This window comes from Calliphora vicina, chromosome 3, assembly GCF_958450345.1.
Source record: "Calliphora vicina chromosome 3, idCalVici1.1, whole genome shotgun sequence".
NCBI lineage: Eukaryota > Metazoa > Arthropoda > Insecta > Diptera > Calliphoridae > Calliphora > Calliphora vicina.
Window position 1 is genome coordinate 32,087,294 of NC_088782.1, and position 24,211 is coordinate 32,111,504.

Consider the following 24,211-nt stretch of genomic DNA (forward strand, 5'->3'; position numbering starts at 1 on the left):
CCAGTGATCTCCAGCAACAAAAGAAAACAAACAACAGCAAACTAAGGCTTCAATTTCTCCATAATGCTTAAGAAAATAATTATTTTATATTTATAAAGCTGCTTTGTTTTTGTTTAAACACATTTCTTACATTCTTAAATGCTGATTTTTTTTTTCTACTTCAAACTGTCTACTTCCTTCTGCAAAACTGAAAACGAAAAGCATTTAAAAACTCCAACTTTACATTAAATTGTTTTTTATATTTATATTTAAACAAAACAAAAAACGAAAAAGAATTATACAAAATAATCACACTGTTAAACCACTCTCCTCTGCTCCCTCCTGCTTGAGAGTTTAAAAGCAAACAAACATACCAACCAACAACCTCTTCTGTCATACCAGCAAAACTGTCTCAACATTAATTGCAACTGCAACTCTAGTTTGCCACTGCGTTGCTTTGAGCGTGTGTGTGTATGTGAGAGTGCGTTGGAGGTGTGAGTGTGTGTACATCTTGTACAACTTGTCTAACAATGGGGAACAAATGCTGCAGCAAACGTCAGGACCAGGAACTAGCTTTGGCTTATCCAACCGGCTATAAAAAGTCCGATTACACATTCGGCCAAACACACATAAACAATACTGGCCAAAAGCATAATAATGGCGGTTCACTGGACTCACGCTATACACCGGATCCAAATCGTGTTCCCTTAAAAATTGGTGCTAAGGGGGGAGTCGATATAATAAGGCCACGTACAACGCCAAGTAAGTATACATTTTGTTTAGATTTTTATTTATTTTAAGTGCAAACTATTTGAATTTTCAGCTTTTCTAAATTTTTTGAACTGAAATAAAAACACATTACAAAATTATGATTTCTTAAGAGTTTTTAGCAGAAATCGAAAATAACGGGTCCAAATTAATTTCAATGGTAAATTCACAGAATTACCATTCATAAATCGTTTTTAAATTATTCTAAAAAATTTAATAATTAGCCAATTTTTCAAAATTCTGCAATGTTACAAAAAATCGTAAATTTTTAAAAACAATACATTTTTCAAAAGATCGATATTATATTTACATCATGAATACATTTTTTATACCCTTCACCTTCGTGAGAAAGGTATATATAAGTTTGTCATTCCGTTTGTAATTTCTACATTTTTCATTTCCGACCCTATAAAGTCATTCCGTTTGTAATTTCTACATTTTTCATTTCCGACCCTATAAAGTATATATTCTGGATCCTTATAGATAGCGGAGTCGATTAAGCCATGTCCGTCTGTCTGTTGAAATCAATTTTCTGAAGACCCCAGATATCTTCGGGATCCAAATCTTCAATAATTCTGTCAGACATGCTTTCGAGAAGTTTGCTATTTAAAATCAGCAAAATCGGTCCACAAATGGCTGAGATATGAGGAAAAACCAAGACAACCTCGATTTTTGACCTATATCTGGATTACTAAGACATTAATATAGACAATATGGATATCTAATGATAGATATTTCAAAGACATTTGCAACGACGTATATAAAACCATAGTAAGTTGGACCTACAATGGGTCAAAATCGGAAAAAAAATTTTAAGCCGAATTTTTTTTTCACAAAAATAAAATTGAAAAAACAGAAAAAAAAATTGTAAAATTTAAAAAAAAAATTAAATTTAAAATAACAATCGAAAAAAAAATGGACAAAACAACTGTGAAAAAAAATTATGTTTACCTAAAAATATTTAAAATTTTGAAGTATAATTTGGTGAAGGATATATAAGATTCGGCACAGCCGAATATAGCACTCCTACTTGTTTAAACTTATATTCGATATCAAATGCATTTCAAATCAATCAAATTCGACTTCAGCTAAAACCAAATCGTGAATATTTTTTGGATTTAAAATAAAAAAAAAATTAATTTTTTAAAATTTATGGTTTTTATGGTAAAATTTTTTTTAAAAAATTTAAAAATTTCTATTTAAAAAAGAAATGATTAAAAATTTATTAGAATAATGATTTTCTCATACTCAGTGTAGGTTATTATACATATATTCAGGCTTAGGTTAGGTACCATGGGCAGCTCACTTGGGTCCATTCAAAACTGGTCCCATTGTGATGACCAAGAAGTAAACTGCAGGATATTTATACTATATCCGTTGTATTCAAGGTGAACCAACCAGAAGGAGTGGACGCGTTTAATATTCATCTAAACACGAGAGGAAGGGGTTCCAAGGATACGTTCCCTCAAGTTTGTCAGAGCCGGTCATTGGCAGAATAGGTGGAACACAGTCTTCTCCTCTTCTTCGTTTCGACAGCTTCTACTGTAATCGTTAAACCGTAGGCCCAATCTTCTAGCATTTGCTCCAATTATGCAGTGACCTGTAATAAAGAAAATAATTAGCCTTATTTGCTCACGAAAGAATTCTATAAGTAGATTCGTGCTGATGGCATCATATACGGTCCAGGTCGACCTCGAGATAACTTAGTTTGATTCATTAGTCTACCTGTTCTATGCAGTCTCATTTAGTCTCTGATGTACAACCATCTTACATTTTGCAAGGGAAATATCAGAAAAGGGATCAATTGTCTCCTCAGCCATCATCTCGCAGATTTTGGCAAGTTTTTTTTTTCCATTTATTTTATTTCTTCAAAATGTAGAGTATGATTATAAACTTGAAATAAACAAAAAGTGTAATGATTAATTAATTTATATACAAAGTCCCATTTTAAAGAGCTCTCAAGTATAAATTCTAATTAATATAGTTTAATTTTTCTGTTACTTAATTATAAACATAAATACTGCAAAATTTTAATATTAAAGAATAACAAAAATCTTACTTTTATAAGTGCAAGAATAAAAATATAGGGTCAAGGATTAAAATTAAACGAATTATTAATGAGTAAGCCACCAATATTTCTTATGGTTCAAATTAGGTTTAATATTTTTGTCATTGGTAAATGCTTGTATCAAAACGAGAATTTTCCGGTGTGAGTACATTACAATTTATTGATTTTATATTGGATCGTCTATAAATATGATAAATTATAGGAATGCCATCTTGATTTTGGAGCTTTTGGCAAATTGGTCTGCAATACAATTACCCTGATTTCCAACGTGTCCATCGGGACCCACATAAGCTTTATCCTAGACTGTCTCACGATCTCATTTAGGGATGCCGGCATTCCTCGGCTAAGCTAGCTGTCGTGAGGACATCCCCTATTCCGATAACGGCAGTCTTGCAATAAGTAAATATACATATATCTCCAGATATTCGATAATACCTCAGCCAGTTAGATACAAGTTTTATGGCAGTAGTTTCCACCTGAAGAGTAGGGCAGAAATTAGGCAAGATTTTGTCTCATAGTTCTTGATAAAGAAAACTCCACCGACCCTATTACCTCTTTTAGAGCCGTCAGTAATAGGGTATTTAATTTCCCGACCTTTTTTGATTCCCGGGAATCGGTAAAATTTTTCTCTACATTCCCGGGTACCCGGCTATTCCCGAAATATATAATTATACTGTAAACTATGAATATTATAGCAAAATTTCATATAAAAACTTAGTGTTATAATCATTATATATAGAGCTTCGTATTAATTAATTCAATTTGAGCTTAATTCAAAATCTTAATCCGTAATTAAAAAATGTCAGCCTTTCATTTCATAAATCCATTCCATTCTTTAGGTTCCTTCAAAAGCTTTATTTAAATTAATTTAAATTAAATTAATTCTGTTAATTAATAACAGAATTTATTCAAACTTTGAATCATAGAGAAACATAGAGCGGAAACTAGAAAAAAACACAAACAAAAAAATTACTCAAAATAATCACACATACGAGTGTTATTTTTGTTTTCAATAGTTTTTTCTACTAATACATTCTCACCACTTAGGTTTTTGACAACTGAGTTAGGTCTTTGACAGGAGAGTTTCCGCTATATGTCTATTCTCTATGCTGATTGATGATTAAATTTTTGTTGATTCAAATCTACTACAAATTGATTTTAAATGTTTTTTTTTTCATTCAGTTTTATTTAGCTTTCAATCATTTTCAAAATGAATTGAAAAAAAAATTCTTAAGCCTTTTAGTAAAAGGAATGAATTCAATACAAGAATTCAAGAGAATAGTTAAGAAATAAAATTTATGTTGATCTCGAAAATTTCCAAATTATTGCATTCAAAGGTGAATTTTTATAATACAACATCTGCAAAACACACTCATTATTAAGCTGTTATTGTTACCAAGGACTACTGCTGTGTTTTCTTTCAAGGCCAAAATCAATTCTATACTTGAAAATACCAAATGGTGTGCCGCCATCAAAAGTAGGGGCCTTTGTTCTACTAGTGTTTTCTGGAATAATTCGCACCGTTCAATCTTGGCATTGCAGATTATTCACCTTTATTTCTAGATCGTGCAGTTTTCCATATGCTTTTTTAAATGTTCATTCGAAAAACCCCAAATAAATAATAATAATAATTGCCGAGATATAAACGAAAAACTCCAAAAAAAAAAACTTTTCACTTTTTTATTAAAAAAATATAGAGTTCTAACTTGTTTTCTTTGTAGTTTCGTCAGTTTTTAATTCCCGGGAATCCCGACTAAAAATCCCGGGAATCGGTAGAGAAATTACAGCGCCTGTAATTAATATCGTAAAAGTCTTTAGAACTCGTTCAACGGCCTTAATATTAATACCGCAATGTCGTCAGCGTAAGCGACTGTTTTGATCCTTCTGCTATCTATTTTGAGCAGCAGGGTATCAGAGCCGGGTTTCACAGAAGTGGGGATTCACGATTTTGAGATACTGATGCCACCTAACGTAGCACATATGACTCTCCAACCAAATATATTTTCGACTATTCTGTCAATCCCAAGTCCCTCCATCGCAGATAGGATAGAATCGTTCCTGACATTAAAAACACCTAATAAATCGAGGAAAGCAAATCGAGGAAAGAATACTCCTTATGCGATAGCGACTCCTCAACTAGCTGTTCCCTTTCTAGGGTTTTCAGCAGAAAAGATGCAAGACTAATCGGTCTATAATCCTTTGGTTTAGTGTGAGTCTTCTTATCTCCTTTCGGAATGAAGACGACTCTACACCACGTCCACCATGTAGAAATATAGGTCCATCTTATGTACGCTATATATATATTGGTGAGCCATGACTCAGGGGATTTAAACGGGTCGAAACTTTTGATTGCCCAATGGATTCTTTCCTTTTTCAACGAAACAGAGTTAGCACACGGGACAACAGAGTCAGCAGCCTCATTCACAGTCTAGGGAATACATGTCTCACAAATCACAAGAAAATATCAGGTGCAGTGGTGAGGAGACATTGCAGGCCAATGGAATGTGTAGTTTCTGAATATTATTTTATTGGGGAATTTTCGCCGCAATTCTGTTCTAAAACATCTGGCAATTTGCTCCATCTTGTTGAAACCATACAGATTTCAATCAATATTTTTGTTGCAAATTGTTTCCGCATACGTTAAACATAAATCGCAGTTTTTAATAAAACCATGTTAAATTAAATATTCTTAGATTTTGGTTATTTTATGCTTAAATTGCTTGTTTAAATATTTATGTATTTCACAATTCATTTTTTAATTTATCATCGATTTTCGTGTAGTTATTTAAAACAAAAAGTCAGTCCTTCAGATAAAATAGTATTCATGAATTTTTAATAACTTTGTCGCATTGAAATTAACAGACATGTTTGTTCCTGCTTATTACAAACATACATATATTTCGCAATGCTAGCAGTTGTTTTGTTTGTCTTGTATTTGTACCATAAGCTATCAAGTTCAATAATATTCAATGGTAATAATGTTGGCTGGCATTCGATTTAAAAAAAAACATGAAAATGCAAATAGAAAAAACAAACAAAAAAACAAGACAACAAATTTGAATTCAATGCCAGCTTTCTGTTTTCATAAATTATTTCAATGCTGCTGGTAAATATCTTTCTATATTGTTTTCTCATTTGGTTAGTTGTTGTAAATGATGGCAACTATTTTTTTTGTCACATACAGGATAGGAGTCATCAGCATCATCATCATCTACTTTTCACTAAACTGGCTGTTGATTAAAAATTCTGGCAAAATTTCCTCTGCAGTAGTTTTTTTTTCTTCTTTTCTATTTTTTTCTTCTTTAAATTTTAATTATTTATATCATTTTTAATGACGATGACGGCTTGTTTATTATGGTCCTCTCAAATGTTTTTTCTCTCTCCTTTTTTTGGCTTTAACTTTTTTTGGTATTAAAAATCACTTTCAAAAAAAAGGCTTGTGTATGCATTCATGTTGGTGCTTGTTGTATTTTGCTCGTTATTGACTTTGATTTAACAACAAAATAATAAATAATACTAAAAAAAAAGTGAAAAAAAGAAGAAATAAATGAAAAAGAATTCTAAATGAGGACATACATTCATTCAAACATACAATACTCATAAAAGCCAAAGCGTATAAAAATAATATGAGGCCAAGGTGAACAAACCATAGGAAATGTAACAAAAATATCTACAATAATAAATAAACAAAAGAAATAAGCGAAATGTGCGAAATGCCTTAATTAGGTTAAGAACTGTGTTTCAAAAAACGTGATTAAATATTTAACAAGAACTAAACTAAAAATAAAATTGGTAATAAAAACGTTTATTGGTCATAAACGAGTGTCTTTTGGCACGCTCTAATCAGCCAGATTTCAATTTGTGTTTTATTGCAAAGGTCTTTCCAACTTAATCAGGTCATTTTATATTTGATGTGATTTTGGTTTTAATGTGTTCAAAAGGCCAATAAATTTTATAGTAAATATTTATGAATTTAACAATGAAATAATTTATTAAGGACTAACACGTATCACGGGCAAGCATTTCACCCAGTGATTCGTTTTCATTTAACGACTGTCCAAAAATATTGAAGAAATATCAATTGACTTCTCTATGCACTACAAAGAGCACACACGTTTCAAATGACAAACGAAGTTATCTTTAGAAAACCTTGTCAGATTATGGCGAAGTTTTCATTAGAAAAATTTGTCCGATTCTGAAGAATTCTTCATTCTTCTGAGGAATTTTTCATTGGAAAAACCTGTCAGATTCTGATGAAGTTTCCTTTATAAGAAACTTGTCCAGTTCTGTAGAATTTTTCTTTAGAAATACTTGTCCGACAGATTTCTATAGATATACTTGTCCGATTCTGACAGCTTTCTATAGAAAAACTTGTCCGAATCTGGCAAATTTTTCTTTAGAAAAACTTTACCGATTCCGACAAAGTTTTCTTTAGAAAAACTATTCCGATTCTGACAAAGTTTTCTCTAGAAATCTTGTACAATTGTGATGAATTTTTCTTTAGAAAAACTTGTCCGATTCTGATGAATTTTTCTTTAGAAAAACTTGACCGTTTCTGACAAAGTTTTCTTTAGAAATCTTGTCCAATTCTGATGAATTTTTCTTTAGAAAAATTTGTCTGATTCTGACAAAGAATACTTAAGAAAAACTTGTCCGATTCTGATGAATTTTTCTTTAGAAAAACTTGTCCGATTCTGATGAATTTTTCTTTAGAAAAACTTGTCCGATTCTGATGAATTTTTCTTTAGAAAAACTTGTCCGATTCTGATGAATTTTTCTTTAGAAAAACTTGTCCGATTTTGATGAATTTTTCTTGAGAAAAACTTGTCCGATTCTGATGAATTTTTCTTTAGAAAAATTTGTCCGATTCCGATGAATTTTTCTTTAGAAAAATTTGTCCGATTCCGATGAATTTTTCTTTAGAAAAATTTGTCCGCTTCCGATGAATTTTTCTTTAGAAAAATTTGTCCGCTTCTGTCGGATTTTTCTTTAGAAAAATTTGTCCAATTCCGTCGAATTTTTCTTTAGAAAAACATCTCCGATTCTGACGAATTTTTCTTTAGAAAAACTTGTCCAATTTTTCACCTTAAAAGGGGAAATTTTTTAAATAAGAAAAATTTCTGAAATTATACCAAATTTGTTTATGAAAATAAATTAACCTTGAAAAAGTCCGGTTTTAATAAAATTTCCCATAAAGGGACATTTTGTAATACAAGGGAAATTTACAAAATTTTACCAAATTTGAATTTTTTGTTGAAAATTGTACATAATAATAAATTAGATTTTTAAAAATCCTGTTTAAATAAAATTTCTCTTTAAGGGACATTTTTTAATTCCAGGGAAATTTCCAAAATTGTACCAAATATGTATTTTTTGTTGGAAATTGTACATGAACATAAATTAATCTTTAACAAATACTGTTTTAATAAAATTTCCCATAAAGGGACAATTTTTATTTTGGAAATTTGGAAATTTGACATGAACATAAATTTGTTGAAGATTGCAAATCCTGATTTAATAAAATTTCCCCTAAAGAGAAATTTTTGAATAAAAGGGAAATTTCAAAAATTTTAGCAAATTTGTATTTTTTGTTAGAAATTGTACATGAATATAAATTAATCTTTAAAAAATCCCGTTTAAATAAAATTTCCCTTTAAGGTACATTTTTGAATACAAGGGAAATTTTCAAAATTTTACCAAATTTGTATTTTTTGTTGGAAATTGTACTTGAAAATAAATTAACTTTTAAAAAATTCCGTTTAAATAAAATTTCACTTAAAGGGAAATTTTTGAATACAAGGGAAATTTCCAAAATTTTACCAAATTTGTATTTTTTGTTGGAAATTGTACATAAAAATAAATTATTTTTTTAAAAATCCTGTTTAAATAAAATTTCCCTTTAAGGGACATTTTTGAATACAAGGAAATTTCCAAAATTTTACCAAGTTTGTATTTTTTGTTGAAAATTGTATATGAAAATAAATTAATTTTTAAAAATCCTGTTTGAATAAAATGTCCTTTTAAGGGACATTTTTGAATACAAGGGAAATTTCCAAAATTTTAGCAAATTTTTATTTTATGTTGGAAATAGTAAATGAAAATAAATTAATTTTTAAAAAATCTTGTTTAAATAAAATTTCCCCTAAAGAAAAATTTTTTAATACAAGGGAAATTTCGAAAATTTTAGCAAATTTGTATTTATTGGTGGAATTGTACATGAATATAAATTAATCTTTAAAAAATCCCATTTAAATAAAATTTCCCTTTAAGTGACATTTTTGAATATAAGGGAAATTTTAAAAATTTTACCAAATTTTTATTTTTTGTTGGAAATTGTAAATAAAACTAAATAAGTTTTTTAAAAATCCTGTTTAAATAAAATTTCCCTTTAAGGGACATTTTAGAATACATGGGAAATATCCGAAATTGTATCAAAGTTAAATGTTTTTTTTTTAAGAAATTGTAAATAAAAATTTGGTAATCTGTTAAAAAACTTGTCGGTTATACTACAGTTATCTTTACAATATGTCTGTAAGTTTCTGACTACAATTTTCCGTGGAAGATTTTTGTCAGTTTTTGACTACAGTTTTCTTCAGAAAGTGTTTTCCGATTTCTTTTAAAATACATTTCAGTTTCTGAAGAATGAAACCAGACAGACAGAAATGTTTAGCTTCGTAGTCTTATTTGAATTAAAGCTCTTGTTTCATAATTTAAGCTGCCTAGTACAGTTTAACCCCTAACTTTGTATAACTATTTACAAACAACGTTTTAAAATAATTTTAATTTATTTTAAGAAAATAACACAGATATAATCCCTTGTTATTAATTATTTTTTACTACATACTTTGAAAATGAAACCCTACAAGTGTGTCTCATAATTCGCAGTCTTTTCAAAACTCTTACTTGAGCAAAGTATTTAAAACTTATTAAAGAAACATGTTTACGTTTATTACATTCACTTTTCAATGCAGTTCGTTCGTTTCCCTTCAATTACTCTCAATTTATTTTAACCCTTAGCAAATAGACAGTAGACATAATTTTCTGCTCTTTTTTTATCATAAACTTGCAAGAAAAAAGAACTTATTTGAAAAAAAAGAAAAACATTCTAAACTAATTTCCTTATTAATTTGTATTTTTAAATTTCCTTTACAGCCGGCGTACAGGCAGCTGCTGGTGCTGGTGGTCTCCCTAAACGACGTGTCGTTGTGGCTTTATACGATTATAAATCACGTGATGAGTCTGATTTAAGTTTTATGAAAGGAGACCGTATGGAAGTCATCGATGATACCGAATCGGACTGGTGGCGTGTAGTTAATTTGACTACAAGACAAGAGGGTTTGATACCATTGAATTTTGTAGCCGAGGAACGTAGTGTGAATAGTGAAGAGTAGGTTGAAATTGTTAAAGAATATTCATTTTAAATTTATTTGTGTTTTTCTGTCTGTAACTTTTACAGTTGGTTCTTTGAAAATGTGCTGCGCAAAGAGGCAGACAAACTTTTGTTGGCGGAGGAAAATCCTCGGGGCACATTTTTGGTGAGACCCTCGGAACACAATCCAAATGGTTTTTCATTATCTGTTAAAGACTGGGAAGATGGTCGTGGCTATCATGTTAAACATTATCGCATAAAACCCTTAGATAATGGTGGCTACTATATAGCCACCAATCAAACGTTCCCCTCCCTACAAGCTCTAGTTATGGCCTACAGCAGTAAGTTTCATATTGTTTAACAATTGTTGTACAGTTATTATTAATGTTTTGTGATGTTTTGTTTTCATTTAGAAAATGCTTTGGGTCTCTGCCATATACTGTCACGACCTTGTCCCAAACCTCAGCCACAAATGTGGGATTTGGGTCCGGAGTTGCGGGATAAATATGAAATACCACGTTCAGAAATTCAACTAATACGTAAATTAGGTCGCGGCAACTTTGGTGAAGTATTTTATGGTAAATGGCGTAATAGCATTGATGTTGCTGTTAAAACACTACGTGAGGGCACAATGTCGACAGCTGCCTTCCTGCAAGAGGCTGCCATAATGAAAAAGTTTCGTCATAATCGTTTGGTTGCACTTTATGCAGTTTGTTCACAGGTTTGTTTGTGCATATTATACTTATACAGATCATAATAAATACCAGTACAATGCATTTTTTCACAATATAGTACATTCCGTTTTTTTTTTCTTCATAGTTTAGTTTTTCCCCTTTGCTGTTCTTTTATTTTCCTCTTAAATTTTCTGCTATTTGAACTGTTGAACTGCTTGCTTGCTTGCTACCTATTGTGGCATGAAAATGTTATTAGATTCTAAAGTTCAAGTTGTTCTTTTCTTCATTTCTTTATTATTATTTTTTTTAATTTCTGTTTCTTATTTTTTTTGTTCATTCTCGTTTAGTTTATAAAGTTTATGCGAAGTTGGGGAGGAAATATTTTAAATCGTTAAAACTGTTTCATTTTAGTGAAATGTTGACGTAAAGTTAGTTCATAAAAGTATTACAATGTTAGTTTCGTAAGAATAAAAAGTTTTTCTGTATACAAATTACACATTTTGAGAGGAAAGTTATGAAATGTGCGTATATGTAACTATGTTTAAATATGAGACATTTAGATTTAATTAATTAAAAGATTACCGAGGTATAGTTTTAAAGAAAAAAGCTTGCACAACAGTGTAACTAAGTTAAATTGTTTAAATTAATAAAAAGTAAAGTTTGATTTAAGAATTAATTTCTCGTCAAATTTGTTAGAAATAGTTGATAGATTCGAGAAATGTTTGTCTTTAAAAAAACTTGACATCTTTGTCAGATTCTTACCATTTTTTCTGTAGAAAAGCTAGACAGTTTCTGTCGACTTTTTCTCTAGAAAAACAAGTCACTTTTCGATTTATTTTTGTCCAGCTAAACAGTTTCTGACTTTTTCTATAGAAAAACAAGTCAGTTTCTGATGACTTTTTCTCTAAATAAACTGGTCTCTTTCTGGCAACTTTTTCTCTAGAAAATCAAGTCAGATCCTGATGACTTTTTCTCTAAATAAAATGGTCACTTTCTGGCGACTTTTTCTCTAGAAAATCAAATCAGTTTCAAACGACCCTTTCTCTTGAAAAACTAGTCAGTTTTTTATGACTTTTTCTCTAGAAAAACAAGTTGTTTTCTGATGACCTTATCTCTAGAAAAACAAGTCAGTTTTCGATTACTTTTTGTCTAGAGAAACTGTTCAGTTTCTGACGACTTTTTCTCAGTTTTTGATGACTTTTTCTGTAGAAAAACAAGTCAGTATCTGATGGATATATCTTTATAAAAAACTGGTTACATTTTTATGAATTTTTCTCTAGATAAACTGTTCAGTATCTGACAACTTTTTCTTTATAAAAACTGGTCAGTTTATGGGTAAATAAAATTTTCCTTTCCGGGATATTTTCAAAATTATACCAAATTTTTATTTTGTCATAAAAATCATTTATTCCTTAAAAAATCACGTTCAAATAAAATTTTTCTTAAAGGGAAATTTTTTAAATAAGAAAAACTTTCGAAAATGTACCAAATTTGTATTTGTTTATGGAAATCGTATACGAAAATAAATTAATCTTGAAAAAATCTTGTTTTAATAAAATTTCCCCTAAAGGGAAATTTTTGAATACATGGGAAATTTAATTTTTTTTTACTAAATTGGAAGTTTTTGTTGGAAATTGTACATGAAAATAAATTAATCTTCAAAAAATTATAATTAAATAAAATTTCCCTTTAAGGGACATTTTTGAATATAAGGGAACTTCCAAAATATTACCAAATTTGTATTTTTTGTAGGAAATTGAATAGGAAAATAATTTAGTATTTTATAAATCATGTATTAATAAAATTTTCCCTAAAGGGAAATTTTTGAATACAAGGGAAAATTCCAAAATTTTACAAAATTTGTATTTTTGTAGGTAATCGTATATGAAAATAAGTTACACTTTAAAAAATCCAGTTTAAATAAAATTTCCCTTTAAGGGAAATTTTTTAATATAAGGGACATTTTCAAAATTGTACCAAATTTGTATTGTTTGCAGCAAATAGAATACGAAAATAAGTTTGTCTTTTAAAAATTCAGTTTTTTTGAATAATAAGGGAAATTTACAAAATTTTATTAAAATTTTATTTTTTGTAGGAAATTGTACATTATAATAAATTATTCTTGAAAAAATCCTGTTTTAATAAAATTTCCCTAAGAGGGAAATTATTGAAAATGAGGGAAATTTCTAAAATTGTACCAAATTTGTATTCTTTATAGAAAATTGAATACGAAAATGAGTTAGTTTGTAGGAAATTGAATATGAAAATAAGTTGGTCTTTTAAAAATCCTGTTTTGATAAAATTTCCCTTAAAAGGAAATTTATAAAATTGTACCAAATTTGACTTTTTGTGGAAGTTCAATATGAAAATAAGAATAATTTGGCAGTTTCTAACAACAGTTTTCTTTAGAGCTGGTTTACACACGCCAAGTTTACTTGAGCAAGTCTTGAAGAGAGAGGACAGAAGTTTGGAAAGATTTTCCTATTTTTCTTCTTCTCTTTTAAACTCAAGACTTGCTCAAGTAAACTTGATGTATGTGAACCAGCATTTATAAAAACTTGTCAGTTTATGGCAATAGTTTTCTTTAGAAAACCTTTTCAATTTCTGGCAGCAGTTTTCTCTAAAAGATTTATCAATTTTTCTCTACAGGTTTATTTAGAGTTTTTTTTTAAACATGTTAGTTTCTGACGAATAGTGCTTGTGCTGTAATATTTACCAAACATCAAATTTATTTCGTTTTTATTTATTTTTTATTTTTCTGATTTACTAATCCCTTCTCAATCCTTACAGGAAGAACCCATTTACATTGTACAAGAGTACATGTCTAAAGGCAGCTTATTAGACTATTTACGCGAAGGCGATGGCCGCTATTTACACTTTGAAGATCTCATCTATATTGCTACACAGGTAGCCTCCGGTATGGAGTATTTGGAATCGAAACTATTAATACATCGAGATTTGGCAGCTCGCAACGTTCTAATAGGTGAAAATAATGTGGCGAAAATATGTGATTTCGGTTTGGCCCGAGTTATAGCGGACGACGAGTATTGTCCGAAACAGGGCTCCCGCTTCCCCGTCAAATGGACCGCACCGGAGGCCATAATCTATGGTAAATTTTCAATAAAATCCGATGTCTGGTCGTATGGTATACTGCTCATGGAATTATTTACGTACGGACAAGTGCCATATCCTGGTATGCATAGTCGCGAGGTCATTGAGAATATTGAGCGTGGCTTCCGTATGCCAAAGCCGACAAATCATTATTTCCCTGATAATATTTATCTCCTGTTGTTGCAATGTTGGGATGCGGTACCGGAGAAGAGACCAACATTTGAATTTTTAAATCATTACTTTGAATCGTATTCGGTGACGTCTGAGGTGCCCTATCGAGAGGTGCAAGATTAGGATTAGAAGTTTATAAATATTCAATATTTAGGTATAATACTTTAAGTTCTTTATATATACATATATACATATAAATATTTACATACAAAAAAAAAACCAACAAAAGAAAAGAAAAAAAAAAACAAAAATGAAACAAATTCCTTAAGTTTTCTTTATATAAATATTAGAAATTTTAATTTTTCCTACTTCTTTCTTTGTTTTTCCTAATTCTACTTTATGGAACTGAAATATTGAATTTTTTTGTTGTTTTTAATCTGTTTAGTTATAAAATTTAGTGGTATAAAACCAACAACAACAAGAACAAAAACCATTAACAACGCCAATATAATATATATGTTCTAAAGCATATATAATCAAATGATTGAAAACAAAAATATATTTATAAAAAATAAGCAATTTTTTTTAATTACAAAAAAAAAAAGAAAAAACCATCATTCTATATTCAAACCAAAATTAATTAAAAAACAATAAGATTATATACATAAATTATATATATAAATGGAAATGAAATAACAAACAAATACCAAATTTTTTTACACAATTTAGAAAACAATGAAATAAATAAATAAAACAAAAAAAAAATAATAAAAATTACAAAAAATATATTAAAAAAATAAAACAAAAAAAAATCTTTTTTGATAAATTAACAAATCAAACTGATAATAATGATTTGCTTTTAACAAAAATAAATACATAATTACAATAAATAAACAAATACCAAACTATAAGAAAAATTTAAAAGAAAAGCTTTTTCATGATGACACAACAATTAAAAACAAAAAATAGTTACACACAACAAGCAAACTCTCATTACACTCAGAGAAATTTAAGTTATTAAGGGATTTCTATGTTAATGCATTGCACTGAATAAAATTGGTGAAATGTGAAATTATTTTCCTCTAAAAATTTCAGTTTCGAAAAAAAATTATTCAGTTGATGAGCATCTAATGGAAATTGATATTAAAAATTCACTATATAAATTTCTCATTTATTTGAACAAATATTTATTTAAATAAATAGGATTTAGTTTAAAAAAGAACACACTAGAAGGAATAGAAAGAAGGTGGAGAGAGAAATTTCAGTGACAAATTTATTTTCTTTTCATACTTTTGGGTGATACAATAACAAAATACTTGACAATCTATTCTCATGTTGTCATCTATGGCAAAAGGGGTTTATTTTATTTGTACAAATATTGCAAATAATTGATCAGTTTTTAGCGGTACAATATGCTCATCCATCCACTCGTTGTGCCACTAAGCAAAACCAGGAATTATTTAAAGACTTTACTAGTATCAGCATCAAAAGGAAGACTATGGATTCTTCCTTAAATGATAGTTCCGAAAAATTACGTTAAAATATATGCTGATGTCATCTCTTCCACCGTTTTATTTTAAGCAAATATAAAAAAAACTACTATAAGCAATTCAATACTAATCATCACAAAATTTGATTTACGCCGAAACTGGAATCAATTCCGTATTTTGCATCAAAAAAAAAGTACAACGAAAATTTTTTGAAATTAAATAAATTAGTGTTTGTTAAAAGGAATTCTGTGTACTTTTGACAAAACAACTTAAGTGGAATTTTCCAATTTTTCAGGAGACCGCAAAACTGTTGAATATAAAGATAAAATAATGTCAAAAACAAATCAACAACAACTCTAAATAAGTTGATTTGTTTTTTATGATATCGGAGTAAACGGAGCGTATTGAAAAGTTAGTTTTATTATAAAAAAAACTAAGATATTTTCTTATCTCAACTTAAGATGTTTTGTCCAAACTCCACAGAATTAATTTTTGAACCTTTTGAATTTTTTTTTAAAAATTTTAAATCAGTTTCATTACCTAAACTGGATTTATAATGTGATATGCAAAATGTCGCCAAATCAAAACTGAATTATTAAAACTTTTGGCCATTATTAATATTAAACGAAATTAAACGTCTACCAATTTATGTCAAAACATTGATTTTGCTTAATTTGTATAATCGTGGGAATAAAGAATACATTTTCAAAGATTAGAGTTGACTCTAATCAAAAATTACTTCAAAATTTGTAAATTTTAATTTCTTAATTCTGGTAGCTGATTCTCTCTTGCATTCGTATAAGAGCTAATACTTATTGGACCGAGCAAGTTGTTTTTATTTTTGGAATTCCATTATTCAATATCGAATAAAATTTATAATTGTGCCATTCTATATCAAGTCAGCTTTTACTCGTAAGATAAGAATCATTTGAAGTTGATTTCGAATAGGAATGCGGGAATTAGCCTTCTGAATTTAAAATTCTTTTTTTCTTTTCAGTTGAGAATTATTTCAGAATTTTCACAACGTAATAATTTCTAATGATCAATAGGTATAAAATGAAAAAATAGCATCAACTTCCAACAAATATAAAAGAATTAAGAAACCTTTCAAAGCAGTAAAAGTTTGAGTATTTATTATATGGAAAGAGAAGTTAGTTTATTCACTCGAAATGATTTCAATTTTGTAGTTTTTCTTCCAAACAATTTTGTTTTAGCTTTTTCTGATTCCGTTTAATTCCTAACAGATTAAAAAGTCAGTTTTTTGTAGCGTTTTGTATATCAAAACAAAAGTTTAGTTTTTTGTACTGAAATCAGGAACAAATTGTATAAATTTACAAACAAATATCAATGATCAGTGTTCGGTAAACCGAATCTGAGTAACGTTTGCGTTTTTAAAACCCAATAAGCACCAAAGCTCAAAAATTCAAGCACTTGATCATTTTGTTGGAATTTGACTTTAAAAAAATTTTATCAGCCCAATTATGAATAAAAAATTCCGCGGGAGTTTGTTCCCCGGGTGTTTTTTCTCATTGAAATTGAATAGGAAAAATGAGAAAAGGGAAAAAACTCCCGCGGAATTTTTATTCATAATTGGGCTGTATATTTTCCAAACAAAAAACATGTGGCTTGAATTTATATTTCCTGTTTACTGGATATAAAGTGAAATACAACTATAATTCAATTGCTTGACACTGAACTCAAGGCTTGAATTATACTTGCATTCAACGTGAATTCCAATAAAATGCTTATTTGTAACGAATTCACTTATTTAGTTTAGATTTACTGGTTTTACTTTCAATGTTTCAATGTACAAAATCGTGCGATTTGCAGAACATACATTTTTCATTTTTGAAACCATTAAATTTACAGAACCGTGGCGAATTCCATTTACAAAACTGAAAGTGTTTTCATTCTGAAAAATATGTTTGTATTACTTTTTATGAAGAAACATAATCTGGAACTGATCTTACTTTCGATTGAAATGGAATTCTGTAACAAGGTGGAATGAATATTCGACTTTTTAAACCCAAGTGAAATACAAATTGTACAACTGTACGAACGAAACTTAAACTTTCAGTTTATTTTTTTATTTATTCAATCGCTATAATGAATAATAAATTCGCCAACTAATTAGTCTAAGTCAAAATTAGGTAAATATTTGATATTGTGAGCAATAGTATTGAATATTCAGTTTTGTATTAGGCCAATCCCGATCGGCCAGTATTTGGTTTCCGTACAAAATTTGATCGAACACCGAAACTATTATAAATAGAAAAAAAACCAAATTAAGAAATTTTAAAGGATAAACAAGTTTTGAATATCATAACTCACCCAGGACTCATCCTATGACTCATATATTAACAAACGGGAAAGATTTAAACCATAGATAAATACACATAGATCGGAAACTCTCCTATCAGCGACCTACAACTGACAACTGAGTCAAAAACCTAAGTGGTGAGAATGTATTAGTAAAAAAGCTATGTGAAAACAAACACAACACTCATATGTGTGATTTTTTGAGTAATTTTTTTCATTGAGTTTTTTTCTAGTTTCAGAAGTCAGAAACATAGAGAAAATATACATAGATCGAAAATTAGAAAAAAACTCAAAGAAAAAAATTACTACAAAAAGTTACACGAGTGTGGTTTTTGTTTTCACTTAGCTTTTTTTTTACTAATACATTCTCATCACTTAGGTTTTTGACAACTGAGTTAGTTCTCTTTGGGAGGAGAGTTTCCGCTCTATTTATATTTCTCTATGGTCAGAAACACAAACGGAAAACTATTTTTAAATTTTTGTGTGAAAAAAACACTCAAAAATTATTTTCATACAATTTGAAATTTTCTTAACATAAAATTGAATTTTTAAAATTCATTTGGAATTTTCTCAATTTCAATTTTAAATTCTCTATTTGATACGGAATTTTAACAATTTCAATGAAAAAAAATTTAATCAAAATATTTTTTTTTTCATTTGCAGTAATAGATTAGAATTGAAAAAATATTTAATAAATGTTATTCAGCTGTTTTGTAATGGATTTGAATTAAAGAAAATTTTAATGATTCTATAAGGGATTAATTCTATAAAGAATGAATTCTCAAAGGAACGAATTCAATACATTTGAAGCACAAAGAAATTAAAGGTTCGATTATAGATGGCAACCGAACTTCAGTTGCGTTACAGAGAACAACCACAGAAAATGATAGCTGCCAGTTGCCATCTGTAATACCATTTTGGAAACTGACAACGCAGCTTTAGTTCGGTTGCCATATGCCTATGAATTAATTCATAATGAAATCATTGACGGAATGGTTAAAAGACAATATTTATTTTGATTTCGAAAATGGAATGGATTTTCCATTTTTATCGTATTTGTATTTTTTGGTAGATTAATTATATTTGTATTTCATAGGTATTATTTTACATCATTTCCAATGGTATGTCAGAAGTTTATAATTGAATTTCAGAACATTCCAATTATATTTCATAATTTTGTATTTCAGAAAATTGCAATACCAATGGATAATTCTAATTATAGTTAGAAATTTCTAAAATTTAATTGGAAATTTCTGAAATACAATTGGAAATGATGTAGCTTTATGAATATATTTCACATTTTTTTTTCTATATTCGTGTTAAGAGCTTCAAAGGACTTTAAATTTTTTTTGTCCAAACAAAACCCAAAACAATCAGGTGTGTGATTAAAATCGAAACTTTCGATTTTTAAGGAGTTACAGAATCAATTAAAAAGTATAAAAACAAAATAAAAATAAATACATCATGGTACAATAAATTTCGTTTTCAAACCGTTTCGTTTTCGAAATTGATTTCCATTACATATCAGATTTTTTAAAAAACTGTCTTAAAAATAGATTTCTATGCTCTTTTCTATCTAGTCCAAAACGTTTGCGAAAATACAAAAAGATTTTCAGTTTTGTTTAAAATTTCCTTTAAATTCTCTGAGTGTAAATTGTAATAATCTAAACATCGACATACACATTTTAAAATGTACATTATTTTGATAATTTTTGTATTAATATAGTATGTATGTATTATTTTTTAATTAGTTACAAAACAAGGTGTGTTTGTTTTATTTAAACTTTTATTTTTTTTTTATTAAGGACTCCTTAAAACTCCTTAATTGAAATGAATTTTTAAATACCATTATATAAATTGATATAAACTCCCTGCAAAACTTTATACTAATTATAATTCTACATATAAAAAAATTATTAAAAAAAGAATTGTAATGTGTACATTTGATAAGTAAAAAAAAAATAAAATAAAAAAAATGTATGTAACTTGTGAAAATCCAAACAACCCAAACATTTAAGTAATAAATATAATTTGTATAATTTAATAATAAAGTATGAAATACATGCCATTTTCAGCAACAGCAGACTAAAAAACTATTATAAAAAACAAAGATTTTTTTAAAGATTAAAACAATTGAAAAGAAATAATAAAATAAATAAGTAAATCTTTATTAAAATTGGCTTGAAATATTAAAAAAATTAAATTCTTTTATCTGTTGAAAATTTACATAAATTTATTAAAATGAAATTGTTTAATTAAACTCATTGAAAACATATATATTTAGGTTAAACAAAACAATGAAATTAAAGGATTTATAGTTAAACACAAACACAGTATATGATAATTTAATGGCTTTTAGGGCCTTTATACTAAAACTAACTGTAAATCTTTTAATTTTTAAAAGAAAAAATTAAAAATAATAAAAAAAAAACTATAAAATAAATAATTTTAAATCGTAATCCAATCCAATTGAAGGCATTTAATAAACAAAGAAACAAACAAACAAACAACTAAAATCAATCCTTATTATACATATTATCTACATAATTATAACAACTAATTTGTTTTATTCTTGTCTTGTCTTGTTTTATTCTTTTTATATTTTTCCTGTAACTAACTTATTTAAAATTAACTATATTTATTATGTTAGAAAACTAAACTCCAAAATGCCGAGATTCCCGCATTTATTCAAAAAAACAGACCAGTCTTATATACAACTACAAAATGACATAATAGTACATTAATTTATTGTATGTATTACTTATTATTATATACATTTCTTTATATACAACCAACATACTTACTTACATACATATATTTATTATATAAATTGACAAAAAATATCTATGTATTTTATTTTGTAATCATTGAAAATTCCTACCAAGTGCTTTAGTTAAATCATTATAAAACCAACCCATTACCATGTCATCATACCTTCCATACATTACATTACATTAAACACTTGCATACTTACAATACATATGAATTTAAAGGAACAAAAATTAGTTTTTATTTTTTAATTTTTAAGTTAGCTCCAAAACCAATTTTAAGAAATTCTCTATAAAACCTAAGCAGTTGTATTCATGTGTTCGTATTTAAGCCTTCCTTCTTTAATTAAGCTTTTCCTATCTTTACCCTGCAGGAAATATCAATAGTGAAACTGTACTGACTTACTATTGACATAGTCACCAGTACTAATGACTTATTATACCACAGACAAAATGAAATGGTTTCGTTTTGAATATTATTCTTGTAAAATTTTGGGCTTAATTCGTTTCGAAAGGAAATATACATATACAAAATGATTTGTTATGAAATAATGCATTGAAATTCCAATATTTCTATATTCGATTCGAATTACAGAGCAGCAAAAGGCCCCAGCTCTCACTAATATTTCATAACTTATTAAAAATCTTTTAAAATATTTTATCTCAGTCACAAAACCCTCAGTCACATTAAATAAATTCTTAAACCACTTCGGCTAAATTTCCGAATTCCACCGAATACAACTGAACACAAACTATTTTAAAATATATGTATTCAATGTTCTACTCGAATTTAATAACAATTAATTTAATTTACCACTTACTAATGAATTTTTATTTCTTACTAGTTTTATCTTTAAATATCATAAGTATTATTTTAATTTTAACTTACAAAAAATCCATTTTTTAGTTTTTCTAAATTCATGTTGAGGCTAAAAATTTGTATATATTTTTTTTTTTGTTTTAAACAAAAAGTTTAAACTTTTGCATACGAAAATCCCAAATCATTTGTAAGCCAGCCTGTTCTAGTGTTTCATTTAAATATTGTATTTTTGTTAGTTTATTTTACCAAAATATTTGTTTAGTTTGTTTTTAATTTAAATTTAAGTTTTTTTTATGCCAAATTTAAATAATTTTCTGTCTTTTTTTTAGTTTTAAGTGTGAAAATATATAAGAAAATTTAATAAAATGAATATTATATAAATAAATAAATGCAAACAAATATTTTAAAGTTATTTTGTTTTTTTTTTTCTTTATTAATTTTTATTATTTTAGTGTTTATTTAATAATGAAACAGTTGTTTTCTTAAACTTTGACCAATCATAAACTTTTTTTAGCTACTTCATAATCCGTTGTATTTGATTAATTCCCAAAAGATTTAATAATTCTGTTTTTCCAATTTTAATTTGACAATGTTTTGTATATAGATGACAACTAGATAAGTAACTCCTTGACATCTCTCCTTTCGTTCTATACAGCCACATACAAATCTTGACTTGGAAGTTGTAAAAAGTCTGCCAGTACATAAGTTTCATCATCGGTCACACAACAGATGTATTTTTTTTATAGTTTGTCATTCCGTTTGTAATTTCTACATTTTTCGTTTGCGACCCCACAAAGTATAAGTATATTCTGGATAGTTATCGATAGCGAAGTCGATATTGCCATGTCCGCCTGTCCGTCTGTATGTTGACATCAACTTTCCGTAGCCCCTAAATGTCGGGAATTCTTCCGGCTTGGTTGCTATTTAAAATCGACAAAATTGGCCCACAAATGGCATAGATATAAGTTAAAAAACGGGACAACCTCGATTTTTGGCCTTTTTTTGATCTATGTATATCTGGATTACTAAGTCATTAATATAGACAATCAGCCCAATTATGAATAAAAATTCCCTGGGAGTTTTTTCCCTTTTCCCATTTTTCCTATTCAAATTCAATAGGAAAAAACTACCGGATAATTTTTTTATTCATAATTGGGCTGAATATGGATATCTAATGATAGATATTGCAACGATATATATAAAGCTATACAGCCCAATTATGAATAAAAATTCCGCGGGAGTTTTTTCTCTTTTCTCATTTTTCCTATTCAAATTCAATGGGAAAAAACTCCCGGTGAACAAACCCCCGCGGAATTTTTTATTCATAATTGGGCTGATAGTAAATTGGACCTACAAGGTCAAAATCGGGAAAAATATTTTTAACACAAATTTTTTTTTCATCAAAAAAATTTTTTTTTCATAAATTATTTTTCTAAAAAAATTTTTTTTTAAAATTAAAAAAAAAATTATCAAAAAATTAAAAAAAAAAAATTGAAAAAATTTTTTCTAAAAAAAATTAAAAAACAATTTCGAAAAGAAAAAAAATTAAAAAAAACTTTTTTATAAAAAAATTTCGAAAACAAATTTAAATTTTGTTTTTAAGTATAATTTGGTGAAGAGTATCTAAGATTCGGCACAGCCGAATATAGCTCTCTTATTTGTTTTTTTTTATAAAATTTTACTTAATTTTTTTTCGCTCGTTCTAGGTTCTTGAACGCATTGCGATCTTGAATTTTCTGAACTGTATGCCACTTCAATCCAGCATTAGCTTTGGCTCTGTTCACAAAACAATCGGAGCATTTAAGTTTACGATCTGCTTTTCTGATAGAAGTGTTCGGTGCTCTTCGAAAGAGTTGTTCGGCTACTTTGGCCTTACCAAAATCTATTAGACCTGATCCAGGTTTTTTTTTTCAATGTTCAAGTCTTCCTTATACTTTTTAATGGGTTCTGAAACAGTGTGACGACGAACCTTCAGATCTTTTGGTAATTTTTTGAAAGTTTTGATCGGAATGATTTCAATTCCGTAGTTACAATTCCGATCGATTTCGCTTTAGATTCTTCAGATTCCGTGTAATTTATTAATTCCAAAAATATTTGATAATTCCGTATTTCTGTTTTTAATTTGCACAGCGATTTTTATATTAAAGCAAAAGTGAAGTTTTAGCTACAGAAACTGATTAAAAAAAATTTCGATTGATTTCATAATCACCCCTATCGTGAAAAACATGTGAAATTTATGTTCCCATGAAATATCCATTTCCCTCGAAGGGAAAATTGCTATCGTGATATTCCCCTAAACTTTCAATTCACAATAGTTGATTTTGTTCGTAACAGCTGTTTATTGTTTACAAAATTCCATCTAAAAATTTCACAACATGGGTAATTTTTTCACGTGAACAAAGTTAATGAACGAGAAATGGGAAAAGGGAACATATTTCATGTGAAATGTTGATTCGCGATAGGGGTGATTAAATTTATGTTTCGTTCCGTATCATTTTTATAGCATAAAAACAACAAAATAAGCAACTCTCGCTCCATTTGTTTACCTTAATTAATGTGAAAATTTAATTTCGATAAATTGTTTTTGAAACAAATTCGAATTTGAAACTAATATGACAAAACGATTCAAACAAACATTAACACCTTTTGTCGTTTCGAAATCGTTTTTCATCACATACCTGAATGGGTATAACTTTTTTCTCACTCACTCTTTACAACATAGAGAGTTTTTCTC

The 24,211-nt window shown here is 28.1% G+C and overlaps 1 protein-coding gene across 1 annotated transcript; it reads left to right on the forward strand.

Annotated features, from left to right (window-relative positions):
* Positions 1-343: 343 nt before the first annotated feature.
* On the forward strand, positions 344-14,362 carry Src64B (Tyrosine-protein kinase Src64B). Its single transcript, XM_065503017.1, has 5 exons — positions 344-741; positions 9,968-10,202; positions 10,272-10,525; positions 10,598-10,905; positions 13,649-14,362. Exons 1-5 carry the CDS (start codon positions 510-512, stop codon positions 14,261-14,263), a joined length of 1,644 nt encoding a protein of 547 aa, XP_065359089.1. The 5' UTR covers positions 344-509; the 3' UTR covers positions 14,264-14,362.
* The last annotated feature ends 9,849 nt before the right edge of the window (positions 14,363-24,211 follow it).

Bases quoted from the DNA above. Each gene is read 5' to 3' on its own strand.
- Src64B (XM_065503017.1), top strand. From the start codon at position 510: ATGGGGAACAAATGCTGCAGCAAACGTCAGGACCAGGAACTAGCTTTG. The intron at 742-9,967 runs GTAAGTATACAT...TTTCCTTTACAG, and splicing joins AAGGCCACGTACAACGCCAA to CCGGCGTACAGGCAGCTGCT. The intron at 10,203-10,271 runs GTAGGTTGAAAT...TAACTTTTACAG, and splicing joins CGTAGTGTGAATAGTGAAGA to TTGGTTCTTTGAAAATGTGC.